General features: G+C 42.5%; 1 protein-coding gene across 2 annotated transcripts; it reads left to right on the forward strand.

Annotated features, from left to right (window-relative positions):
- The first annotated feature begins 3674 nt into the window (after window positions 1-3674).
- LOC101417110 (sulfotransferase 2A1-like) lies at window positions 3675-19735 on the forward strand. Of its 2 annotated transcripts, XM_071208981.1 has the most exons (4): window positions 3675-3804; window positions 4908-5125; window positions 8716-8842; window positions 19371-19735. In XM_071208981.1, exons 1-4 carry the CDS (start codon window positions 3675-3677, stop codon window positions 19481-19483), a joined length of 588 nt encoding a protein of 195 aa, XP_071065082.1. In that variant the 3' UTR covers window positions 19484-19735. The 2 variants fall into 2 exon arrangements, 1 of the variants encoding a protein (XP_071065082.1); XR_011646246.1 differs by lacking the exons at window positions 3675-3804; window positions 4908-5125; window positions 8716-8842 and adding exons at window positions 16493-16581; window positions 17477-17657 and having other exon boundaries at window positions 19371-19451.
- The last annotated feature ends 1596 nt before the right edge of the window (window positions 19736-21331 follow it).

Genomic DNA, 21331 nt, shown 5'->3' on the forward strand with positions numbered 1-21331 from the left:
ATTCATGTAAGGAAATTAGGGCCTAGACTCAAACTCTTGCAACAGTCATTTATTCTTAAGCACTAATCTCTAACAGTTATTTCTAAGTCATAAGATGCTCTATGCTTTGTGTGTAACTTATTAGCTCCCTAGATATTTGAAGTACGGGACACACTTTTCAGCCCTAAAAGTGAGAAAGAAGCAGCCCCATGACTACCCAGAATGACTGGCCTGGAGGAACTAGCACCGGGAGGTAAAACACAATTGTCATTAAAGCCCGCTCCTCTGGAGGGTCCCCGTGTGTGGTGCTGTAAGTCAATGCCCTCCAAGCAAGTGTCCTTGGCCTGTGGAGGAAGCTCCACTGTCACAGCACTCACCTGAGGAAGCCTGCCCCTCTCCCTCCAGCACCTGCTGAGCACCTGTGCTTGCGCCCTTATGCTTCTCTTCCAGACTCACAGGCCTCTTCTAACTTCTTCCTTGACAGGCTGCCACTATGGCAACAGCCATGCTCAGTCAGGCTGTTAGAGGTGCAGATGCGTGCCAGCACCTGGCATCTCTGGTCTCCCCTGAAATGTCCTTCCCTCATCTTTCAGATAAGAGCCACCCTCTGGGCTGCAGCTCCTAGTGCCCATGAGCTCCTGTAATTGCTCATCTGGTTTGGACTGTAGCTGTGCCCTCTATCATAGCACTGCCGTGTGTAATTCGTCATGGAGGAGGGCTCAGGCTTGGGCTTTCAGCCCCTGGGTAGGTCTCAGTACCAAGAACCATCATCCACAACCTCAGGGCCACCCTGGAGCCTGGCAGCCCTGACTAGGGATACCCAGTTAGCTTGAGGTGACCGGCAGGCAGAGGAGGGAGGCATCTGTGCTGTTACTTGCACATCTGGTTGCATCTGGGTCAATATCCCTGGAGAAGGTGAGACCAACAGGGAACTTTCCTAAAAACCAAAACTGAGGGCAGAAGGTGCAGGAGGCCCCTGGGCTCTTGACTAGGGCACCTAGAAGAGTTTCAGAGCATGCCAGTTTAGTTAGGCCAGTGAAGGGTTTATTGAGAATGAGAGGAAAGTGCTCACCCAGATGCCGATGCCGGCTGCTCCAGGAAGACGGGCACTTGGTGTCAGGAGCTGCCCTTAGTAAAACCCTTCCCCACTCCTCTCCTGCCCTGCTGTGGGGAGGGGTCCCAGCTGCCTGCTGTCCCCTTGCTTGCTCCACCTTTTAGCCCCTAGGGGACCAGTGGGGAGGCCTTTTGCTCAGGTTTCCAGGGCTTCCCCTTGGCCCCAGGAGAGGTCCACATGGTGTCTTGTGGGCAGGGGCTCCATGGGGTCTTTTCTGCTTGGTTCTTAGTAGCTGCCTCTCTGCAGGGGCTTTCAGGTGGGATCCCAGCCATGATCCGTCATTGCTCTTTTCCCTGTACTGACCTGCCTCAAAACTAGAAATAAATATGTTGCTGGATTTTGTCTAGGTCCCTGGCTAAACTGCAGGAAAGGAATTTCAAAGCACACCTTGCTGATTAGGTCAGTGAGTTACTCAGGTAGAGAGGGAAGAGACATAGGAGGAAATAACAGATGATGGTCCTATGTGGGAAGGAAGGGGCTGAAGAGTGATGAAGAGGCTGATTTACAGACTGCAGTTCCCCTTACAGATTATAAATGCCCGGGGCTGCTTGGGTATTGATCCAGGCTGGGGTGAAGAAGCCTGAATAGGGCACAAGGACAGGGTGACAGCAGGAGAGCAGGAGGCCTTGGCACTTGCTCTTTAACCCACTAATTACTCCATGCCCTTCCTAATGGCATGGGAGGAGACTCAGCTGTTTGCTGTTTTGATTGATTCCCTCACCCACCAAACCCCCATGGTGCCTAATGATGAGGCCCCTGGAGAAGATCCAGGGCTTCTCCTGGTTCCAGAGGAAGACTTAGTGTTTATGGTAGAATCTCACAAGGGTCTTCCAGCAGCCAATGTGGGGGTATCGATGTTCATGTGGACTTTTTGCCAGGTTCCAGTTCCATGTATTGACTCTATCTAATCTGCTTCAAATAGGCCAAAATGTTAATAGTGGAGCATCCAGGAAATGTTGAAACAAGCCAAATGTCTTCACAGCTTGAACCAGGAAGCAAGGGACGTGTGGAATCAAGGGTGGGGGTCCTGCCTAATGCCCTTTGGAGTTTTCACTCATCTTGCTCCTCATGATGCTGGTCATTGTCCTTCTCCTTAACCAGTTTTCAATATCAACAGCTTCACTGCATGATACCTCAAGGCCACCAGACTTTTCTCCTGTCCCCTATAGGTTTAGAGCAGATGGTCTTAAACCAGGGGTCCATGAGTTTGAACTGAAATTCAAAAAACTGCTCTTGTGGGGATGTGTTGGTGTGGGTGTGATACATTTATTAAATAATACACAGCACAGGGTGGACTTAGTTAAGGGGTCTGAGTTTTTTACCTGACTGGCAAAGGTGCCCATGGAATGAAAAAGGTTAAGAACCCTTGCTCTAGAGAATCAGTCCACAAAAAGCCCCAGACTAGTGTTACCTGTTCTTCAGGGACTCAAAGGACTCCCTCAACCAAAAGGAGGGAATGTGAAGTTGGAATGATCAGTGGTTTCACTAACCATCTTGATTTGCTTGAGCTTCCATTTTATCCAGGAAATTATGAAGAAGAAACAAAGGTGAACTGAAGCAGGCTGACATACCAATGATCCTTTATGATGCTGATAAAATCCCCTGCCCCAGCCTGGGAGAAAGAACTGTAATAAGGAGACCAATGAGAAGTGGATGTGGCTCAAGTAGATGGGTGCCGGCCTACCACATGGGAGGTGGTGGGTTTGTTCCTAGGGCCTCCTAAAGAAGATGCACAAGACAGTGAGCTGGTGTAACAAGATGACACAATGAAGAGACACAAGGAGGAAAACACAATGAGAGATCCAACAAGCAGGGAGTGCAGTGGCTCAAGTGATTAAGTGCCTCCCTCCCACATGGAAGTTCCCAGATTTGGTTCTTGGTTACTATTTAAAGAAAGAAGATGAGCATATCAGAGGGAGAAAGAGAGCAGACAGTGAGCACATAGGGTGGGGAAAGTGGGTGGACATAAACAAAAAAAGAAAATAAATCTTTAAAAGAAAAGAGTTCAAGCCAACATCAGCAAAGTCTGCTAGTCTTCACCAAATGGTCACAATCTTACATCAACATCCGATTGGCTAATAAATGATCAAGGACACCCTGCTCAAACAGTGCATATGGCCCCAAAGGAACCGTAAACTGTGCCCCCTTTCTCCTGCACCATTACCTTTGTTTCAAGGAGCCATATAAGCTGCTCCCCAGTTCACCCCTTCGAGCAGAAACCTCTGTCAGTGCTGCTTCTGTATGAATGCAACTTCACATCAATAAACTTGTTCTGCACCCCCTTTTTTTTGTTGTTTGCTTTATTTTTAACACAACTCATGCATCCTCTGAAACTACTTCATTAGCTAATTATTACTCCAGCTGTCATTAGACAGTCATTTCCTGTCACCCTTGATATTCCCGTGGCCTTCGTCCAGTAAGGCAACCTCAGCAAGCTGGAGATTGGTCTGTGCCAAACTCCCTTTCTCATAAAAGTCCAGCTCCCTCAGCACCTGGAAAAGGTCAGCAGCTGCTTCTACAACTGCTGACACCTGAGCTGCTAAGAGGCTCTGCAGGAAGCATTCATCAGGACTCCTTCAGGATGGCTGCTGATTACATGTGGGTAGACGGGATTCCTTTTCCTACACACACTGTTGAAAACCTGGAGCTTCTGCGGGATGAATTTGTGGTGAAGGATGAAGATGTCATTACACTTTCTTACCCAAAGTCAGGTAAGGAAGCAGGATCCTAAACTGAGGAAGGCTGGGGGCTGATGTCACCAGTGCCTGCTCTCTGCTCCCCATTGGCTGTTGGTGATCAGACCAACATCCTGTTGACTCCAAAGAAAGGGAGAGGCCACCATAATCCAAAGGACATGACATCATACGGGGCCTTGTGGAGAGAATCCTAAAGCTGATGCTTGTGATCACAAGGGGGTGTTTGAGGGTGGGGGGAGTGAGTGAAGTATTTCTACCCTGAGATTTCAAGAAGGAATGTGAGATTGTTAGATGAAGGAGGGGAAAGTGCGTGTAGAAAAGCCAAGAGTAAAAAGATGCATATTCAAGGAATTGTAAAGCTAGGGGACCAATGTCACAGGGAGAATGGGGAGGATAGCAACAGGGCAAGGCTGGATGTGTTTTCAGTGATTACCTGCAGCCCTAAACACCCAAGGAATCAGCAGTTTTCAAAATATGGCCCCTGGTGCCATATTTACTTTCTTCTAAAACAACCCCAACAAGGAACTTTGAGCCTTGGAGTTCACCTGCCCAACATCCCTTTACCAGTGATAAGGTAAAACCAGCACCCCTAGGGCTGAGAGCTTCCTGCCAGCTGCTCCCCACAGGGCTGTCTCCAGCACATCAGCAGGCCCCTTCTTTTATGCTCTCCCCAAGAGGGTGGGGGTTTCCCCTGGCTTGCATCCTCTCTGCAGTGGGGCTGGCCTCCAGGAGCTTCTGGCTGCAGGAGCTTGCCCCTTGCTTTTGTGTTATGTCCGTCTAGTGGTCAATTGTTTTTCTTGGTCACCTCTGAAATCCTTAGGTTCAAACTTACTCCAACTCTGGATATAGAATAAGATAAAATGGTTAGGGGCGAGTGTTGTGTGTCTGATGAGGAAGGAGCAAAGAAGAGGGAGCAGGGGGAGCAGGGGATGCCCAGCAAGGTGTTTCAATGGCGGAGAACTGACCAAATGCTGCTGAGGAAGGAAAATGAGGAATGTCAACATATTTGGACTTATGGGCATGGACATCATGAGTGGAAGAAAAAAGTGGCTTTGAATGTGGTAGCATGGCCAAAAATCAGGTTGCTGTAGATGCCACTTTTTTCTTTCTCTGTCTAGGAACCAACTGGTTGTTGGAGATCATCAGTCTGATTCATTCCAGAGGAGATCCCAGCTGGGTCCAGTCTGTGGTCACCTGGGATCGCTCACCATGGCTAGAAAATGTGGATGGATATAAAGAAATAAGGAAGCGTAGACTTGAAAAAGGCCCAAGCTTCTACATCTCCCACCTGCCCATTCAGTTCTTCCCCAGGTCATTCTTCAGTTCCAAAGCCAAGGTGAGTGAACAAGGGCAATGACCCTCTGAACGTCTAGGGCATCATGAATGCCCATGTTTTAGGGACCAAGTTAATATGTGGTTCATTAACGTGAGCACATTAGACAACCTTTTTCCAAGATATAGTATCTGATACTACGTAATCTCTGTGGTGTGGCTCCAAAAATACTGCTTTCATTAGTAAGTTGATCACTATCTCACCCAACATTGAGTTGCCCATTTATAGGTTATAAATCAGAACCTATATTTCAGAGGAAATATGGCTTGCTGCTCACATCTGGAACCCAGCTGTTTTTCTCTAATCATGATATCTTCTATCCATGACATGGCTTTCCCAATCAAAACACACATAGGGAGCAAATGTAGTTCAGTGGTTGAACACCTACCTCCCATGTATGGGGTCCTGGGTTCAATCTCTGGTTCTTCTGCCCCACCTCAAAAAAGCTCCACAAGCCTCATTCATAATTCCAGGTGTTCTGAAGTATAGCTCTAACACTGAGTGACCCTGGGGTAATATATGTGAATGTGTTTTCTTCTTAGATTATTGTTGAAATCATGTGACACCAAAGATGTTGAGTAACTTGCATGAAACTCCCTTTTTTAACCATCTTACATGATGTGGTAGTAGAAATATTATTAAAAGATTCTAAAACCACAGTGTGCTATATTTTGCTAATGTTGTGCTATATTTCTCTCTGTCTGGTTGTTTATCATCAGGTTCATTTATTTCACTGCTTTCGCCAGGGTCATGCAGTTCATGTTTATTTTGTTACTATTTTTTCTTTACCATTTAACACTAATCTGGCATAATGTTTGGCATAAAATAAAGACTTGAGAAAATATTGGATGAAGAAATGAATGAAAGAAAACAAAACAAAACAAAACAAAACAAAAGGACCTAAGTCCAAATTCTGGAAAACTATTGGGGTTTGGGTCAGAAATCTTGGCTTTCCAGCTTTTGTTCATTCACAATAGTGTATTGCCTTTGCAGTTCAAATTGGCTGTATTCATTCCTGAATTCATTTATTCCTTTGTGCATGCATTCCTGCACTTTTTTCTTCATTTATTTAGGTATTATATACCTATTATGTATTAGGCTCCATAGTAGAAAAAAGTGTGCTGAGTGAGGTCAAGTCAAGTCAGCTCCTAAATGATTAAGTGGAAAAAGATGATGGGAAAACCTTTAATTAACTACTTCCATAGCAATAATACTGCTTAGTGATTGCCTGCCATTGTATCTGACCTCAGGGCATGCTCAAGAAATAAGACCTATTTTTAAAAACATCATAAATATATTAAGAGGGTGAAGCAGGGAGAGAAATATAAGGAAGGTGTTGGGTGTCTCCAGAAGGGCAGGGGTTTGCAAGTGGAGTATGGATGGAGGCTTTGGTCCTTAATTTAGGGTCTGAGCAAGGAAAAGCTGGGGTGTTGAACTGTGTGACTGGAGCTTGGGATCTGCTGAGACAGGGACAACCTGGAGACAGAACTAGGTGGAGTGTAGCAACTGTGCCATAATTGTGGAAGCAGAGAGATTCAGTGATCACGTATGGAAAGCCAGTACTCAGGAATAATTTTGGGAAGGAAAATTTATTAATGAAAGGCCGGGCTCAGGAACTTTTCTGTTCAAAAACCTGAGCCCAGAAAAGGATTTTTGAATTCCTTTTATTCAGAGGATATAGGAGTTGGGAGTCAAATGGTGCTTTGTTTGAGTAATAGATGAGCTTGAATTAATACATATTCTCCACATTCCCAGTAAGATTGAATTAACATATTGACTTTGCATTCTCCCTGACTATCTAAAGTCTATAGAGCCTGTATCACTTATTTGGCTTTCCAGGACTGGATTGGTTGGCATGCTTATGGAAGGTGGGGCTGCAGTTCTTACTGTTTGACACACACAGCCCAGGTTATTCATGAAAAAACACCCAGGACCCCTCACAGAGCCCATATCACCAGGGACACCTGAGATGGCAGATGCTAAAGACTGCTTTACTGTGCTGTTAATTTGCTGCAAACAGTTGTCTGCCTTTTAAGTGAATTACGGAAGGAAAAATATTATCTTTTATATTTACTCACTTAGCTACTGTTTCTGAGACTCTTTATTCCTTCCTATAGATGCATTACCATTTTCACTCATCCTGAGAGACTTGGTTAAGCATTTTTTAAAATATAGGTTTTGTTTACTTTTAAAAGATACATAGATCACAAAAAATGTTACCTTAAAAAAATATAGGCGGTTCCCATGTGCCCCACTCCCCAAGCAGGTTTTAGGGTAGGGTAGAGCTACTGGTAATAAATTCTCAGCTTTCATGGATAAAGGATTCAGGGCTAATGGCTGTGTGTGCATGCATGTATGTGTTTTCCTTCCAGCACTTTAAAGCCAGCTTTCCACTTTCTTTGGGCGTATATATTTTCCGATGAGAAGCCAGGAGGAATTCTCACCTTTTTCACACTATACAAAATGTTAGTATCTTTCTCTGGCTTCCTGGGTGCCTCCCTGGATGTACATAAAATATATAGACATATAGTAATATATGTACTACAATATTGATTTTACTTGGTATGCATATTTACGTATACATGTAATGTATACTTTAGTTCAAATTAAACATATACTATACTATATATTATATAGCTATATATTATATATAATTATATAATTATGTAACTATTGACACATACATATATTTTATATGTAGAATAATATGAGTACTAAAATACTATTATACTGCAGACAAAGTGCAATGGTTGGTTGCTGACATAGGGTACATTCTCAGTTAGTGTTATTAGTTATCGTAACTAATTATATTATCCTGATTATTCCTATTACCACATTGTTATCACCATACTACAAAAGAGGAAACTGAGGTTCAGAGAAGGGTTCTCACTTGGACAAGTCACATAACTAAAGACTCAGTTCTCCGGGCATGTCCAGGTACAGCCATGGGGCAGGCACGTGATCAGAACTGGATCCAGCAGACCCTAGACTGTTTTCAGGTTTATTGATACCGTTTTTCTGAGAGGCTTCCCAAACTAAAGCAGCATAATGAAGTTGTTCATCCCACCATTTTGAATTTTATAATAAATAGAACATTTATACACTGTTAGCCATTAACATCTGTCTGATTTGTGACTGGGAAATGCTGATTTAGTAAACACTTATAGGTAAAGAAGCTGGACCTAGAGCATGAATTGTCTGGAATAGCACTGATTAGGGAGTGAGTCAGGGGCAGAGTCTCAGCAAAACTCAGGTTTCCTGATTCACACTCAGATCAGCTTACACAGTGGCACCAATATAGCATAACATTAATTTTATTTCAAAGTACTGGGGGGATTTTCCTTGGCTTGGGTTGAAGTGTCCATCAGGCAAGAAACAATCCATGTCTTATTCACTGTTCCTTCTAGAGTATGTACATAATTTCTGGTCTACAGTAGGTCCTCAACAAACTTTGCTAAATGAATGAATGGGAGAAGACTGACAAGTAGCCACATGATTTATTGGGGAATAGCTGTTTTGCCATTTTCTAAGATCAAGGAGCAAGGGAATCAGATCCACTTTTTTCCCACTTTTTTTTTTTCTTTTCAACTTAGGCTATTTATATCATCAGAAATCCCAGAGATATTATTACTTCCGGTTATTTTTTTTGGAAAGGAGTGAAGATTGTAAAATCTACAGAGTCATTTGAACAATTCTTTCAATGGTTCCTTCAGGGAAATGGTGAGTCTCTTGAAATATGGTTTTCTATGGAATGGAATTCCTGTACCTCATATCCAAGTAACACTGGCAGGGTAAATACCCACATTGCCCTCCAACCTTGATGTCGATTAGCCTTTAGTACCACCCACCTTTGTCTACACACTCTGTGCCTTCACAGGGTTTCCAATTATTCTTTTCAGGCACATGGATACTCATGTTCTCCCACTCCACCCTCTTTGTAGAACTCTGCATTCTGAATATCAGCTATTCCTTGGTTTTCCTCTTATGCCTTCTCTGACAATGATTGTTAGAATTCAATGTTCATTCATCTTTTGCCTTCCCCTTTCCTTTATCAGGTGATAACAAATGCAGTCTTTTTTTATTAATTACCTTTATATGACTCAGGAGAAATGTCCTCTTACCAGGCAGTGCCCCAAGACATTCTTACAAACGCAGTCCTCTCTCTAATCCTTCACTTCCTCTTCTTTTCTTTTGACACATTTCATCATCTATCATATTGGTTGGTCCTTCTGTGTCTACCTCTACTAGAATGGCATCTCTTTGAACCCACCTAGAGACTGTGGTTTTCATGACTGTGCACCTATTACTTGGAAAAGTATATGAAACATAATGGACATGTCATGTGTATTATGTTAGAGTTAAATCCCATGATTGACCTCTGACTTCATTCACATGATCTGTTTTTGTTTTCTGGCTGCTAAAACAAATACCATGTGGTACTCAGCTGAAATAGTGGGAATTTTTGGCCCAGAGTTTTCAGGCTAGAAGTCCAAATCCAAGGCATCATCACTGAGGTGATGCTTTCTCATGGAAGACTGAGGCGTTCTGGGCCTGGTGACCGGCAATGCTTGTCCTTGGCTTTTCTGTTACATGGCAGCCTCTCCTGGCTTCTCCTGGTGCCACTGACCTCCAGCTTTTTTGGGTGGCTTTCTCTCTATGTGTCTGACTTACATTCTGCTTATAAAGGACTCCAGGAATAGGATTAAGGCCCTTCCTGACCCACTGGCCACACCTTACTTGAAGTAATCTCATCAAAAGGTCCTATTTAAGATGGGTTCTCATCCACAGGAATGGATTATGGTTAAGAACATACTTTTGTGGGATGCGTGGCACTAAGCATGCTCTCACCTGCTTCATGCAGAAAACTGTCCTTCCTGTTCCTCATGAGAAAAAGATTCTACCCAGATTATTCCAATGAGGATGCTCTGTTGCCCGTTTAAAGAAACTTTGAACACATCTACCCATATCAGCAGGGGGAGCTAGAGAAAACAAAGTTTGGTAATAGGACCGAGTCCTTTGAAAGGTCATGCATGCCATTCATAGAGGACCCCAGATGATAGCTTCTTAGCAGGAGAGAGGAATGGATGCCAGTGGCTAAGGACTGGAGGGAGGAAGATGGCTTTGTGATTTAAGGGCACCTGAAGGATCGCTGTGGTGATGGGGCTGTTCTCTAGTTAAACTGTAGTGGTGGTACCTGGATCTGCACATGTGAAAAAATTACCTGAATCTAAATACACACAGAGGAGTAAATCCAGGAGACTCTGAATAAGATCAGTAGATTGCATCAGTGCCAAGTTCCTAGCTGTGATAATATACTATAGTTTTGCAAGATATTATTACTGGGGGAAGCTGTGTAAAGGGGTACTCAGATCTTCTCTAGTCTCTCTTTTTTTTTTTTCCTAAGGTTCATTTTATTTATTTTTCCCCTTCTTCTTCATTTCCCCCTCCCATGAATTTTTTATTTTTTTATTTTTTGATATCTGTGTCCATTCGCTGTGTGATCTTGTATGTATTTCTTTTGGTCTTCTCTTTTTCACTTTTTCCCTTCTAGGATTCACCAGGATTTAATCCTGGAGAACTCTGATGTGGAAAGAGGTTCCCTGTCAGCTGCACCACCTCAGTTCCTGGTTTCTACTGTGCTCAACCTTGACTCTCCCTTTCATCACTCTTTTGTTGCATCATCATCTTGCTCCATGAATCACTTGTGCAGGCACTGGCTCACTGCATGGGCACTGGCTCACCATGTGGACAATGGCTTACTTACTGCACAGGCACACTTTCTCTTCCTCTTTTTCCCCAGGAGGCCCTAGGGATTGAGCACAGGTCCTCCCATATGGTAGGCAGAAGCCCTATCACTTGAGCCACATCCACTTCCCTCTCTAGTCTTTCTTATAACTGCATTTCAATCTATCTCAAAATAAAAGGCTTAAATTCTTTTTAATCTAAACTATGATGATATAAACATGAAACAAAAGCACCATGCTTTGTGTAACTGTCACTACTTCTGTTGACTCAGTTCCTGCAGTAAAATCAATTGATAGTTTTCTCTGGCCAGACTCTTAACTCTTCAAGCATTTCAGATAATAATGTATAGCTTTTTAAAGGAAAGTGTAAAAGATAATTGTTATGGTTAGACTGTTGTTTGAACTCAGCCAGGTAATTGTGCCATATTGTTTGGTCAAGCAAGCACTAGGCTAACTGTAATACAAGGGCATTTATGGACTTTAGTCACCATTGTGTTTACTGCAATGGTAAATCATAACTGATTACAATTAGATCAGTCTGGGAGAATACAATCAGCAATGATTTCACTTACCCCATTCAGTGGAATACCTTAAAAGGGGGAGTGATTCCCACATTGAGATAGAATTTCCCAGCTCGTCTTTGGACAGCCAACCTCTCCCAGGACTCATATGAAACTTCATTGGACTTTGATTGGAGTCCCTGGTGGCAGCCTGCCTGTGCAACCTGGATTTGTGCATCCCCACAAATGCAAGAAAGACTCTTCTAAAATCATGCACTATTGACAGATATCTCTTTTTTTATTTTTTTATTTTTTATTCATTTTGTAAAAATATTACATTCAAAAAATATGAGGTCCCATTCAACCCCACCACCCCTACCCCACCACTCCCCCCCCCCAGCAACACTCTTTCCCTTCATCATGACATATCCATTGCAATTGGTAAGTATATCTCTGGGCATTGCTGCACCTCATGGTCAATGGTCCACATCATAGCCCATACTCTCCCACGATATCTCTTATTGATTCTGTTTCCCTAGAGAACTTTGATTAATATAATAGTCATTTGTAGAGACAATGGGTTAGTGATCCTCTACTAAAGTACCCATGGCCCAGCTTCAATGCTTTTCAATTAATTATCATCTAGTTTTTTCTATTTGTCCTATTTATCCCCTGCCTTATTCTCCTGTATTATTTTCTGCGGCGGCTTGCTCGGTCGGTAGAGGTGGGGTCTGGCTGCGGACGAGGGGTCGGTCCAGCTCTGGACGAGGGGTAGGTCCCGCTCGGGATGAGGGGTCGGTCCCACTTGGGACGAGGGGTCGGCCCGGCAGCAGACGAGGGATCGGTCTCACAGGGGTTGCGCGGTTCGGCTGACGGGGTCGCCTGGCGAAGCCGGCGACGAAGGGGTCACCCGGAGAAGCAGGCGACGAAGGGGTCGCCCGGAGAAGCAGGCGACGAACTGGGGACAAGGGAGGCCAGGCCCTTGTCGGGGGCTCTCAGGACTGGAGGGCGCACGGCAGAAGAACTACCGCGGAGACAAGGTAAACACGCAAGTCCAACTTTATTGAGGGAGAGGCAACAGTTTTATAGGGGCTGGGGAAGGCTGATTGGTCGAAGCCACGCCCTGTTCTGATTGGTTGCTGGTGAAAGGTCAGTGGGCGGTACTGGACGGGGGAGGGGTGGTGGTTAGGGATTGGCTGTTACTGTTGCTGGGGGAAGGGGCAGGGTTTAGGGATTGGTGGCTGCTGTTGCTGGGGTGGAGGGCAGACTTGAGTTTCCCCGCCCACGCCTGGCTGTTGCTGCTGTCGGGGGAAGGGAAAAGGGCAGACTGGATTTTTCCGCCCACGCCTGGCTGTTGCTGCTGTCGGGGGAGGGGAAAAGGGCAGACTGGAATTTTCCGCCCTGCGCCTGCGCAGGGAGAAAGAAGAAGAAGGGTGCTGCCCCACAGGCATCTTGTGGCGCCATCCGGGAGGAGGGGCGGCCGCGGAAGCATGGCTGCCGAGAAGGGGAGACCCGAGGGCACTCTGCACCCATGCCGAGCTCCCTTCAGGGGTGGCGGTGAGTCCGACCAGCCACCCTATTATGGGGGCAGCTGCTTGGCCTGCCGCGGCTGCTCCCCCGCCAGGCCAGCAAACCACACTTCAGCCAGAGGGGTGACCGCAATTTTCAAGCAAAATTAAGCTATTAACATTGAAACAGTAACTGATAAACATATGCAAAGATACTATACCTCACTCAAAATAAGACAAGTATGAATTTAAATGCTATTGCCATTTCTCACCATTTGTTTTGGTTCCTATTGCTGCTCAGAAAGTAACCACAGACTCTAGAGGTTTATAACAAAATAATATTTTTATACCTTATACTTCTGGAGATCAAAAGTCTGAAATGAGACTTTTGGGTAGAAATCAAGGTGTCTATCAGTAGAACTGCTTTCCTCTCTGGAGGCTATAGGGAACAATCTGTTTCTTGACTTCTTCAGCTTCAAGAGGCAGCCAGTGTTTCTTGGTTCATGGCCACATCATTCCAAACTCTGCTTTCACCATCATATCTTCTTCTCTGACTCTCACACCTGCCTCCCTATTACAAGGACCCTTTTTTTTTTCTGAAATATTTTCTCTCTTTATTTTTCTTTACCTGGTACATTAAAAAAATATAAAATGTCCCCATACACCACTACCCCCCCCACCCCACTCCTCCCACATCAGCAACTTCGTTCATCATCGTGGGACTTACATTGCATTTGGTGAATACATTTTGGAGCACTACTGTACCACATGGATAATGGTTACTATGTAGTTTGCACTCCCCCCACCCCAGTCCACCCAGTGGGCCATGGCAGGACATACAATATCCAGCATCTATCCCTTCAGTACCACCCAGGACAACTCTAAGTCCTGAAAATGCCCCCACATCATCATTCTTCTTCCCTCTTCCTACCTTCAGCAGCTACCATGGCCACTTTCTCTACATCAGTGCTACAATTTCTTCCATTACTAATCACAATAGTTCCATAGTAGAATATCAGTAAGTCCACTCTAGTTCATACCCTTTTCCTCCATCCTGTGGTCCCTGGGATGAATATGACCATTCCACCTCTGTATTGAGAGAGGGCTTAGATTCCATTGGACTTTGAATGCAATTCTCCTGCTTGCAGTTGTAGGCACTCGTGGCTCCCTGATGTAGTGGTTGACCTTCTTCACAAGGACCCATTTGATTTTACTAGCCCCAGATATAATGAAGATCTTCTCAAGATCCTTAAATTAATCAAAAGATAACAAAGTCATAGTTTCCTGGTGTTTTAAGGTGGATATTCCTCTGTCCATGACAGAAAACGTTCAAAACCTTTGAAATACCTAGATCATGAGGCTGTTGTTAGATAAGCATGGCCATTTTTTTCTCATGGGAACAGAAAATGGTCCAAGCCTAGGAATGCTTATTTTGTAAAATCTAACAAAATTAGATATGCATATTCCATTTGATGCAGGATTCTTATTTCTTTACATGAACGAATACATTAGGAAAAGTGCAAAAAGGAGGGATATACTGGACTGTTTAAAGCAGAATTATTTATAACAACAACAAACAAACAAACAAAACCAAAAAAGTAGGACCAAAACATCTACCAACAATATAACAGAATCCTACTTGATGTAAAAAAGAACTCCTGATATCCTACCACAGAGTAGACTCTAGAATGCATTAGTAAGTTCAAACAATTAGGATGTGAGAAAGAGTGTAAAGAGTAAGCTACCAGTTACCTAATATTGGGGGACAGGCACCGAAAATTACACAAGGAGAGATCTCACACATCTGGTGCTGGGGATATTGGAAAGGGCATGGAGATTTGGCAAGATATGAAGCTAATAATATCTTTGAGATCGAGATCATGGGCCATAGATATTGTAGTAAAGAGCATGGACTTCAACCTGTATTTCATTAAAAATAATTATTTCTGAAGGGTACCCTGGGTTTATGTAAATGGATTTCCATAAAAGATACATTTAAAGCATCATAATGCCAAAAATATTTGTCAGATTATTCAATAGGTTCACATTTTAGGAGAATCCCTTGCAGACCAACAGAGTAACCATATTCTCCACTACGAGCATTTTTCCTTTAGCTGTACGATATGCCCCGGTTGGCCATGATCTTGCAAGTTTCTACATACCATGTTCTATTCTACGAGTTTCTACTCTCTGTGTTTAAGTGTTGATTATTCAACCTATTACTAGGTGTTTCTCAAAAGACTAATGACATAAATTCTTTAAACACCTATTTGCTTCTTGGTTATAAAGGACTTGGTGGGTGGGGAGTGGGTTATGTGGGAAACTCTTAAGTTTTTTATTTTCTTTTTTTTTTAATATAACATGCCTTGTGATCTATCAAATTTTATTAAAATAAATATATAAAAGATTTTTAAAAAAAGAAATGATCCAATATCTTCATTAGGCCCAGTGAGCAGCATACCACAAACAAACAAACAAACAAAAAAAGGATTTTGGGTGTATTAACTGAGAGACTGCCTAGAGTTTGTCAGTACTCAAAAATTTTGGGGTATTTATTGTCAGGAAAGACATAGCTTTCATTTTGATTTTTGGAATGCTGATTCCAAGGTCTTGCTTGGAGTTTATGATCCACACTTTGTCCAGAAATTCATTTCATCATGTGAGCCCTGGGGCCATCATCTCAACAACCAGAGGTCCTACTTAATTAGACCAACCTGTTACTTGCAAACAACATTAAACATCACAACTTACTCAAGCAAAAAGGGAATTATGAAAATGCTGTGCTTTATCAGTGAATCCAATATAGGAATTCACACAGACCTCATTAAGGATAGAAGGAACCCTGAAGTCAACCAGAATATACTGTATTTCTGCATGAGAATTTTGTTTGTTTTTGTTTGAGGATAGGTTTCTATTATTTTATGTAAATATGACCTGAAAAAGAACTCACCATTCCTGGAATTGTGGACCTATATTTTATTGTTGAGACAGAAAGGGGAACAAATTTTTCTCTTGATGTCCAAGGAAGAGGCAGTGGTCCACATGGATCACAAACCCCATCTGATCACATCAGCAATATTCAGGTAATGGGATACCTTAGGGCATGACTTCTTATACTTCAGTCCTTTGAATAAAGTAAATGTGTAAGGAAAAATTTTCATAAAATATGCTGTTTCAAAGGTATAGGGTGGGTGAAGAACAGGGAGATCAGTGTCTGATACATTTAATCAGATTTTCTTTTGTATTGGGGAAATAAATGATATTCATAAAGGAAAGAACAACACCATTGACTCTGTAATGCACTGAGTCCATAACACACTTATTCTTTAACTTGCTATCTCAATTTCCTTCAAATTCCAAAATTCATTTTTCTCATATGTGAACTTGGTCTTAAAATATTTTATCGTATACAGCAACTAGTGTTTTGCCATCATTGGGGTAAATGCAGAACACTATTTCTCATGAAAATTGGGAAATGGAAAAGAATATCCACTACTTCACTCATTTACTCCTCAAATACATATGGCATTTCTAACATTGGTCAGAATATTACATGCAATTGGCACACAAGGGTGATTCTACTGTGACCTTTTCTCTCCACTTCTCTTGCAGTGTCATATGGATCATGGTTTGATCATATTCGTGGCTGGCTGTCAATGAGGGGAAAAGATAATTTCCTGGTAGTGGCATATGAGGACTTGCATCAGGTGAAAATTCTTCCAAAAATTTCATTCCCTTTCCCATTTCATAGTGTCTAACTTACCTCCATTTTTAATGTTTCTATTCTATCCTTTCAGTTAGAGAATATCCCAGTGAGGAGATCAAGTTGAGTTATTCCCCACCTTTTCTCCATTGTCCTACATATGTAGGACATGTTCTTTCTTTACTTTTCTTATTCATTTCTTCTTCAAACATCTGAGACATGCAGTGAGGAATTACTTGATGGGATGTACACATGCTGAAATGTGTCATCAACATTTCTTTGGCCAAAGAGCTGATGTAATATTGAAACAAGGAGCAATGTCAGGTTGGAAAGAAACATGGGATTTGGAAAGGTCAAGATTGGTACAAGAAATATTTAGATAATCCCAGATTAATAGAATGTAAATGTGATTCTAGCATGCACAAATATGTAAATATTCAAGTATACTGATAGGAAGAGGTGGCTTTTATCAAAAAGGGTGACCCAAGTGGAGCTTAACATCTTTGTTCAGTTGGTGCAATTCAGGACACCTCTGAAAACCAGGCACTACCAAAGCAGAAGCAAAATTGGAGTTTTATAGAGTGAGAGGATGAGAGGGGAACACATGCTTGTGGCTTGGTGAAGAATTATAAATATTGATTTAGATGTGTTTTAACCTTTGTTATCTCCTTTCCACCTCTCCATCACATCCAATTGTCTTTGGTGTTCTTTCTATTGCAACTTAGGCTTATCCCATATTGATCATTTTCTAGATGTGCAAAACCTAGTTATACTCTTCCCCCTTCTCATTTTATCTCCTCCAGGTATTCCTTCCTCTGTGCCCCTGCTTCTATTTACAGTTCTTATTTTTTCCTCTTGAATTTTATTTCCAAATTCTGATGCTTTGTTTCCTAATCTAGGACAGAAAAGGCACTGTAGAGCTCATCAGCCAGTTCTTGGGCTACAAGCTAACCCCAGAAGAACTGAGCTCAGTCCTAAAGAACATATCCTTCCAAGTCATGAAAGATAACAAAATGAGCAATTTCTCTCAATTACCAGATACCATAATGGATCACAGCAAAGCACAATTGTTAAGAAAAGGTGAGAAGTTTTCCTTGATCTGAATCAGGAAATGAATGTGCAATGAATTTCCCTGCTTTTTAAAAGCCATTTTAGAGACCTATATTCATACTCCATACAATCGCTCTGAAGTGTAAAATTAAGGATTTGTGGTGTAATCACAAAATTGTGCATTCATCGCTGCAATCAATTTTAGGATATTTTCATTACTCCAAAAATAAAACCACCCTATCCCTTACTACCCTTCTTTTATTGAAACATTAGACATGGAAAAAGGGTAATATTTGAATCCTGAAAGCTGTACAAGTCATCTGAAATCTAAGAATTTAAGGAATGATCAGATGTGTGGAAATGGAGGTAGCAGCAACAGATTGTGTGTCTCAATAGAGTTGAACTATTGGGAGAAATTGAATGCTAATGTGAATGATGTGGAATGTAGAAGCTGGAAGTTAGAGTTGTCTATAGGGCACTGAGATGACTGAGCAGCAACAGACCTTAGGAATAAAGTGGCCTTGAGCTGAGTGGCTTACAAGGAGAAGGGCATGATCATTCAAAGATATAATTTCAAAGAGCAGCAATCCAGACTATAAGAAGGATCATTATATGGAAATTGAAATCAACAAGCTTTCTATGATAGTTACAGGAATCCAGTATGCTTGAGCTAGAATCTTCATTGATTAAGGGGTTGACCTGATGGTGGTAGAAAGCTAGAAAGGAGAGAGTCTCTGGGTAGTGTAGCTGGTTGCTATGAGATTCAAAAGTGAGAATGAGGGAAACAGATGTGGCTAAACCAATTGGGCTCCTGTCTACCATATAGGAGGTCCAAGGTTTGATGCCCAGGGCCTCCTGGTGAGGGCAAGCTGTCCAATGCATTGAGCTGGCCCATGCGGCACCTGTGACCTGCACAGGAGAACTGCAATCTGTGGGAATGCCACCTCACATGGGAAAAGGTGCCCCACAGGAGAGCTAGCTGACACAGAGAGGAGGCACAGCAAGATGTCCCAAGAAGAGAAACAGGTGAGAAAACAAGAAGACATAGTAGTAGAGGATCTGAGGTGGCACAAGAGAGTAATCTCCTGTATCCTGATCATGAAGGTCCCAGGATCAGTTCCCTGAGCTGCCTAATGAGAATACAGACACAAGAGCACTCAGTGAATGGACACCAAGAGCAGACAATGGGGTGAACAGGGCAGGAAGGTGAGAAAGAGATAAAAATAAATCTTAAAAAAAAGTGAGAGAGAAAAAAAAGGACTGGAATCAGAAGTGAGTAGCAAGAACACCCTGTCTACATAGATGGTCAGGCCAAAGTGTGGTTTTGGAGGAAAAAAACAACCGTTGTCTTACAGACATGTGACTACTGAAGAGGTGTACATGTAAAATCCTGAAACAGTGCCTGGCATATAACAATTACTTAACATATGTCAGATGTTCTTGTTGTTTTACCTTCTCACTTTTCAATCCTCACAATATTACTATGAGGCAAGTATTAGGGAAAATCCTATTTAATATTTGGCAAACTTCGGGCTCAAATAGATTATGCAACCAGACTTCTGCAGCTAGAAACGATGGCTGGCTGATTCCAGACAGGAATTTCTTAGCCACTCTGCTGTACTGCCTACAATTTCCAGGTCAGTGTTCAGAGAGAAGGCAAGCAGGGACAGACACAGGCAGCAGAATGCAGTCTTGAGATCCTATTTATAAATGTGATGGAGACTCATTCTTTTTATTTAACAGGAATTACTGGGGACTGGAAAAATCACTTCACAGTGGCACAGAGTGAAACTTTTGATAAAGTATATGAAGAGAAGATGGCAGGACTTCCACAAGAGGCTTTCCCATGGGAATGAGGAGCCCATGTTTCTCAATCTGATGTGACTACTGACCTCCTTCCTGTCCTGTGCACAGGCAGGCCAGCTGAAGTACAACCTCGATCAGTGCATTCAGGATGCTTTAATTATATAATGCAATTATGTATCTAAAAATTGAAAACAACCAAGTGCTTCATCACTTGCATGGAATACTCACTTCAAAACCTTATGTAATAATTCAGACATAGAGAAAAATAAAGAAAATAATATTTTAAACATACATAAATTTTACCCAGGTTGAAAAGTAAAAGGAAATTCTTTTTTTTTCCCAAAGTAAATTTATTTTTTTAATTATTCATTTTTTAAAAATATTACATTCAAAAAATATGAGGTCCCATTCAACCCCACCGCCCCCCACCCCCCACTCCCCCCACAGCAACACTCTCTCCCATCATCATGACACATCCATTGCATTTGGTAAGTACATCTCTGGGCATCGCTGCACCTCATGGTCAATGGTCCACATCATAGCCCATACTCTCCCACGTTCCATCCAGTGGGCCCTGGGGGGATCTACATTGTCCCATAATTGTCCATGAAGCTCCACCCAGGACAACTCCAAGTCCCAAAAACGCCTCCACATCTTATCTCTTCCTCCCATTCCCCGCACCCAGCAGCCACCATGGCCACATTTCCCACACCAATGCCACATTTTCTCTGTGGACCTTGGATGGGTTGTGTCCATTGCACATCTATGTCATGGATACTGGATGCAATCCTCCTGCTTTCAGTTGTAGGCACTCTAGGTTCCATGGTGTGGTGGTTGACATTCTTCAACTCCATGTTAGCTGAGTGGGGTAAGTCCAATAAATCAGAGTGTAGGAGTTGAAGTCTGTTGAGGTTCAGGGCATTGCTATCATATTGTCAGTCCAGAGATTCAAATCCCCTAGATATATCTTAAACCCCAGCACCAACTACAATTCCAGTAAAGTAGCATGAAAGTCTTGTGAAAAGAGATCCCATCTGAGTCCAGTCCATTACGCAGAAACACCAGCTCCAAAGAAGAGCCAACTGACATGGCAGTGAACCCCATCTGTCATGACCATAGAACCCTTAGGTCTCTTTAGCCCTCAAAAGAACTTCTTTGCAATATTTGTGACTTGTGTATTAGAGTAAGAAAGGAAACAGTATATACACCACTACTTGTTTTCTGTAAACATCACCAATCTCATTTCTTTCTGTCTTTTGCCCACTATTACAAATTATTCTGAATTCAATGTGTCTATTTCTGTAGCTGATGCTTTGGTGGTGCCTTGTCCAGGTATCAAAACCAGGTGACCTATAATCAAAAGTTCCTGGACAATTTCAAACTGACAGGAGTCCTCTTTCCAGAAACATATTCTTTCCCCAAGGCACCCAGAAGCCAAAGAATGATTTACATCGAAGACCCAACATTGTGAGTTAATTTGTGGACTAACCTCCCTGTAAGCCACTCAGTTGAAGCTACAAACCCTCAGCTCCTTTTTTCTAAGGTCTGCTGCCCTTCAATCATCAGTGACCTATAGCCCACTCTCAGATTCAGCTTCTACATTCCACATCATTCATATTAGCATTCAATTTCCCCCAATAGTTCAACTCCATTGAGACACACAATCTGTTTTCCTACCCCCTTTTCCCCACACCTATTCATTCCTCAAGTTTTTAGATTTCAGATGAGGCATACCAATTTCAGGATTCAAATGCTAACTTTTTTCCATGTCCTAATGTGTCAATAAAAGCAGGGGATTCAGGTGTATGGTGGTTTTCTTTTTGGAGTGGTGAAAATGTCCTCAAATGGATTGTGGTGATGAATGTACAATTTTGTGGTTCTACTAAGAGCTGTTAATT

The sequence above is a fragment of the Dasypus novemcinctus genome, chromosome 18, assembly GCF_030445035.2.
Source record: "Dasypus novemcinctus isolate mDasNov1 chromosome 18, mDasNov1.1.hap2, whole genome shotgun sequence".
NCBI lineage: Eukaryota > Metazoa > Chordata > Mammalia > Cingulata > Dasypodidae > Dasypus > Dasypus novemcinctus.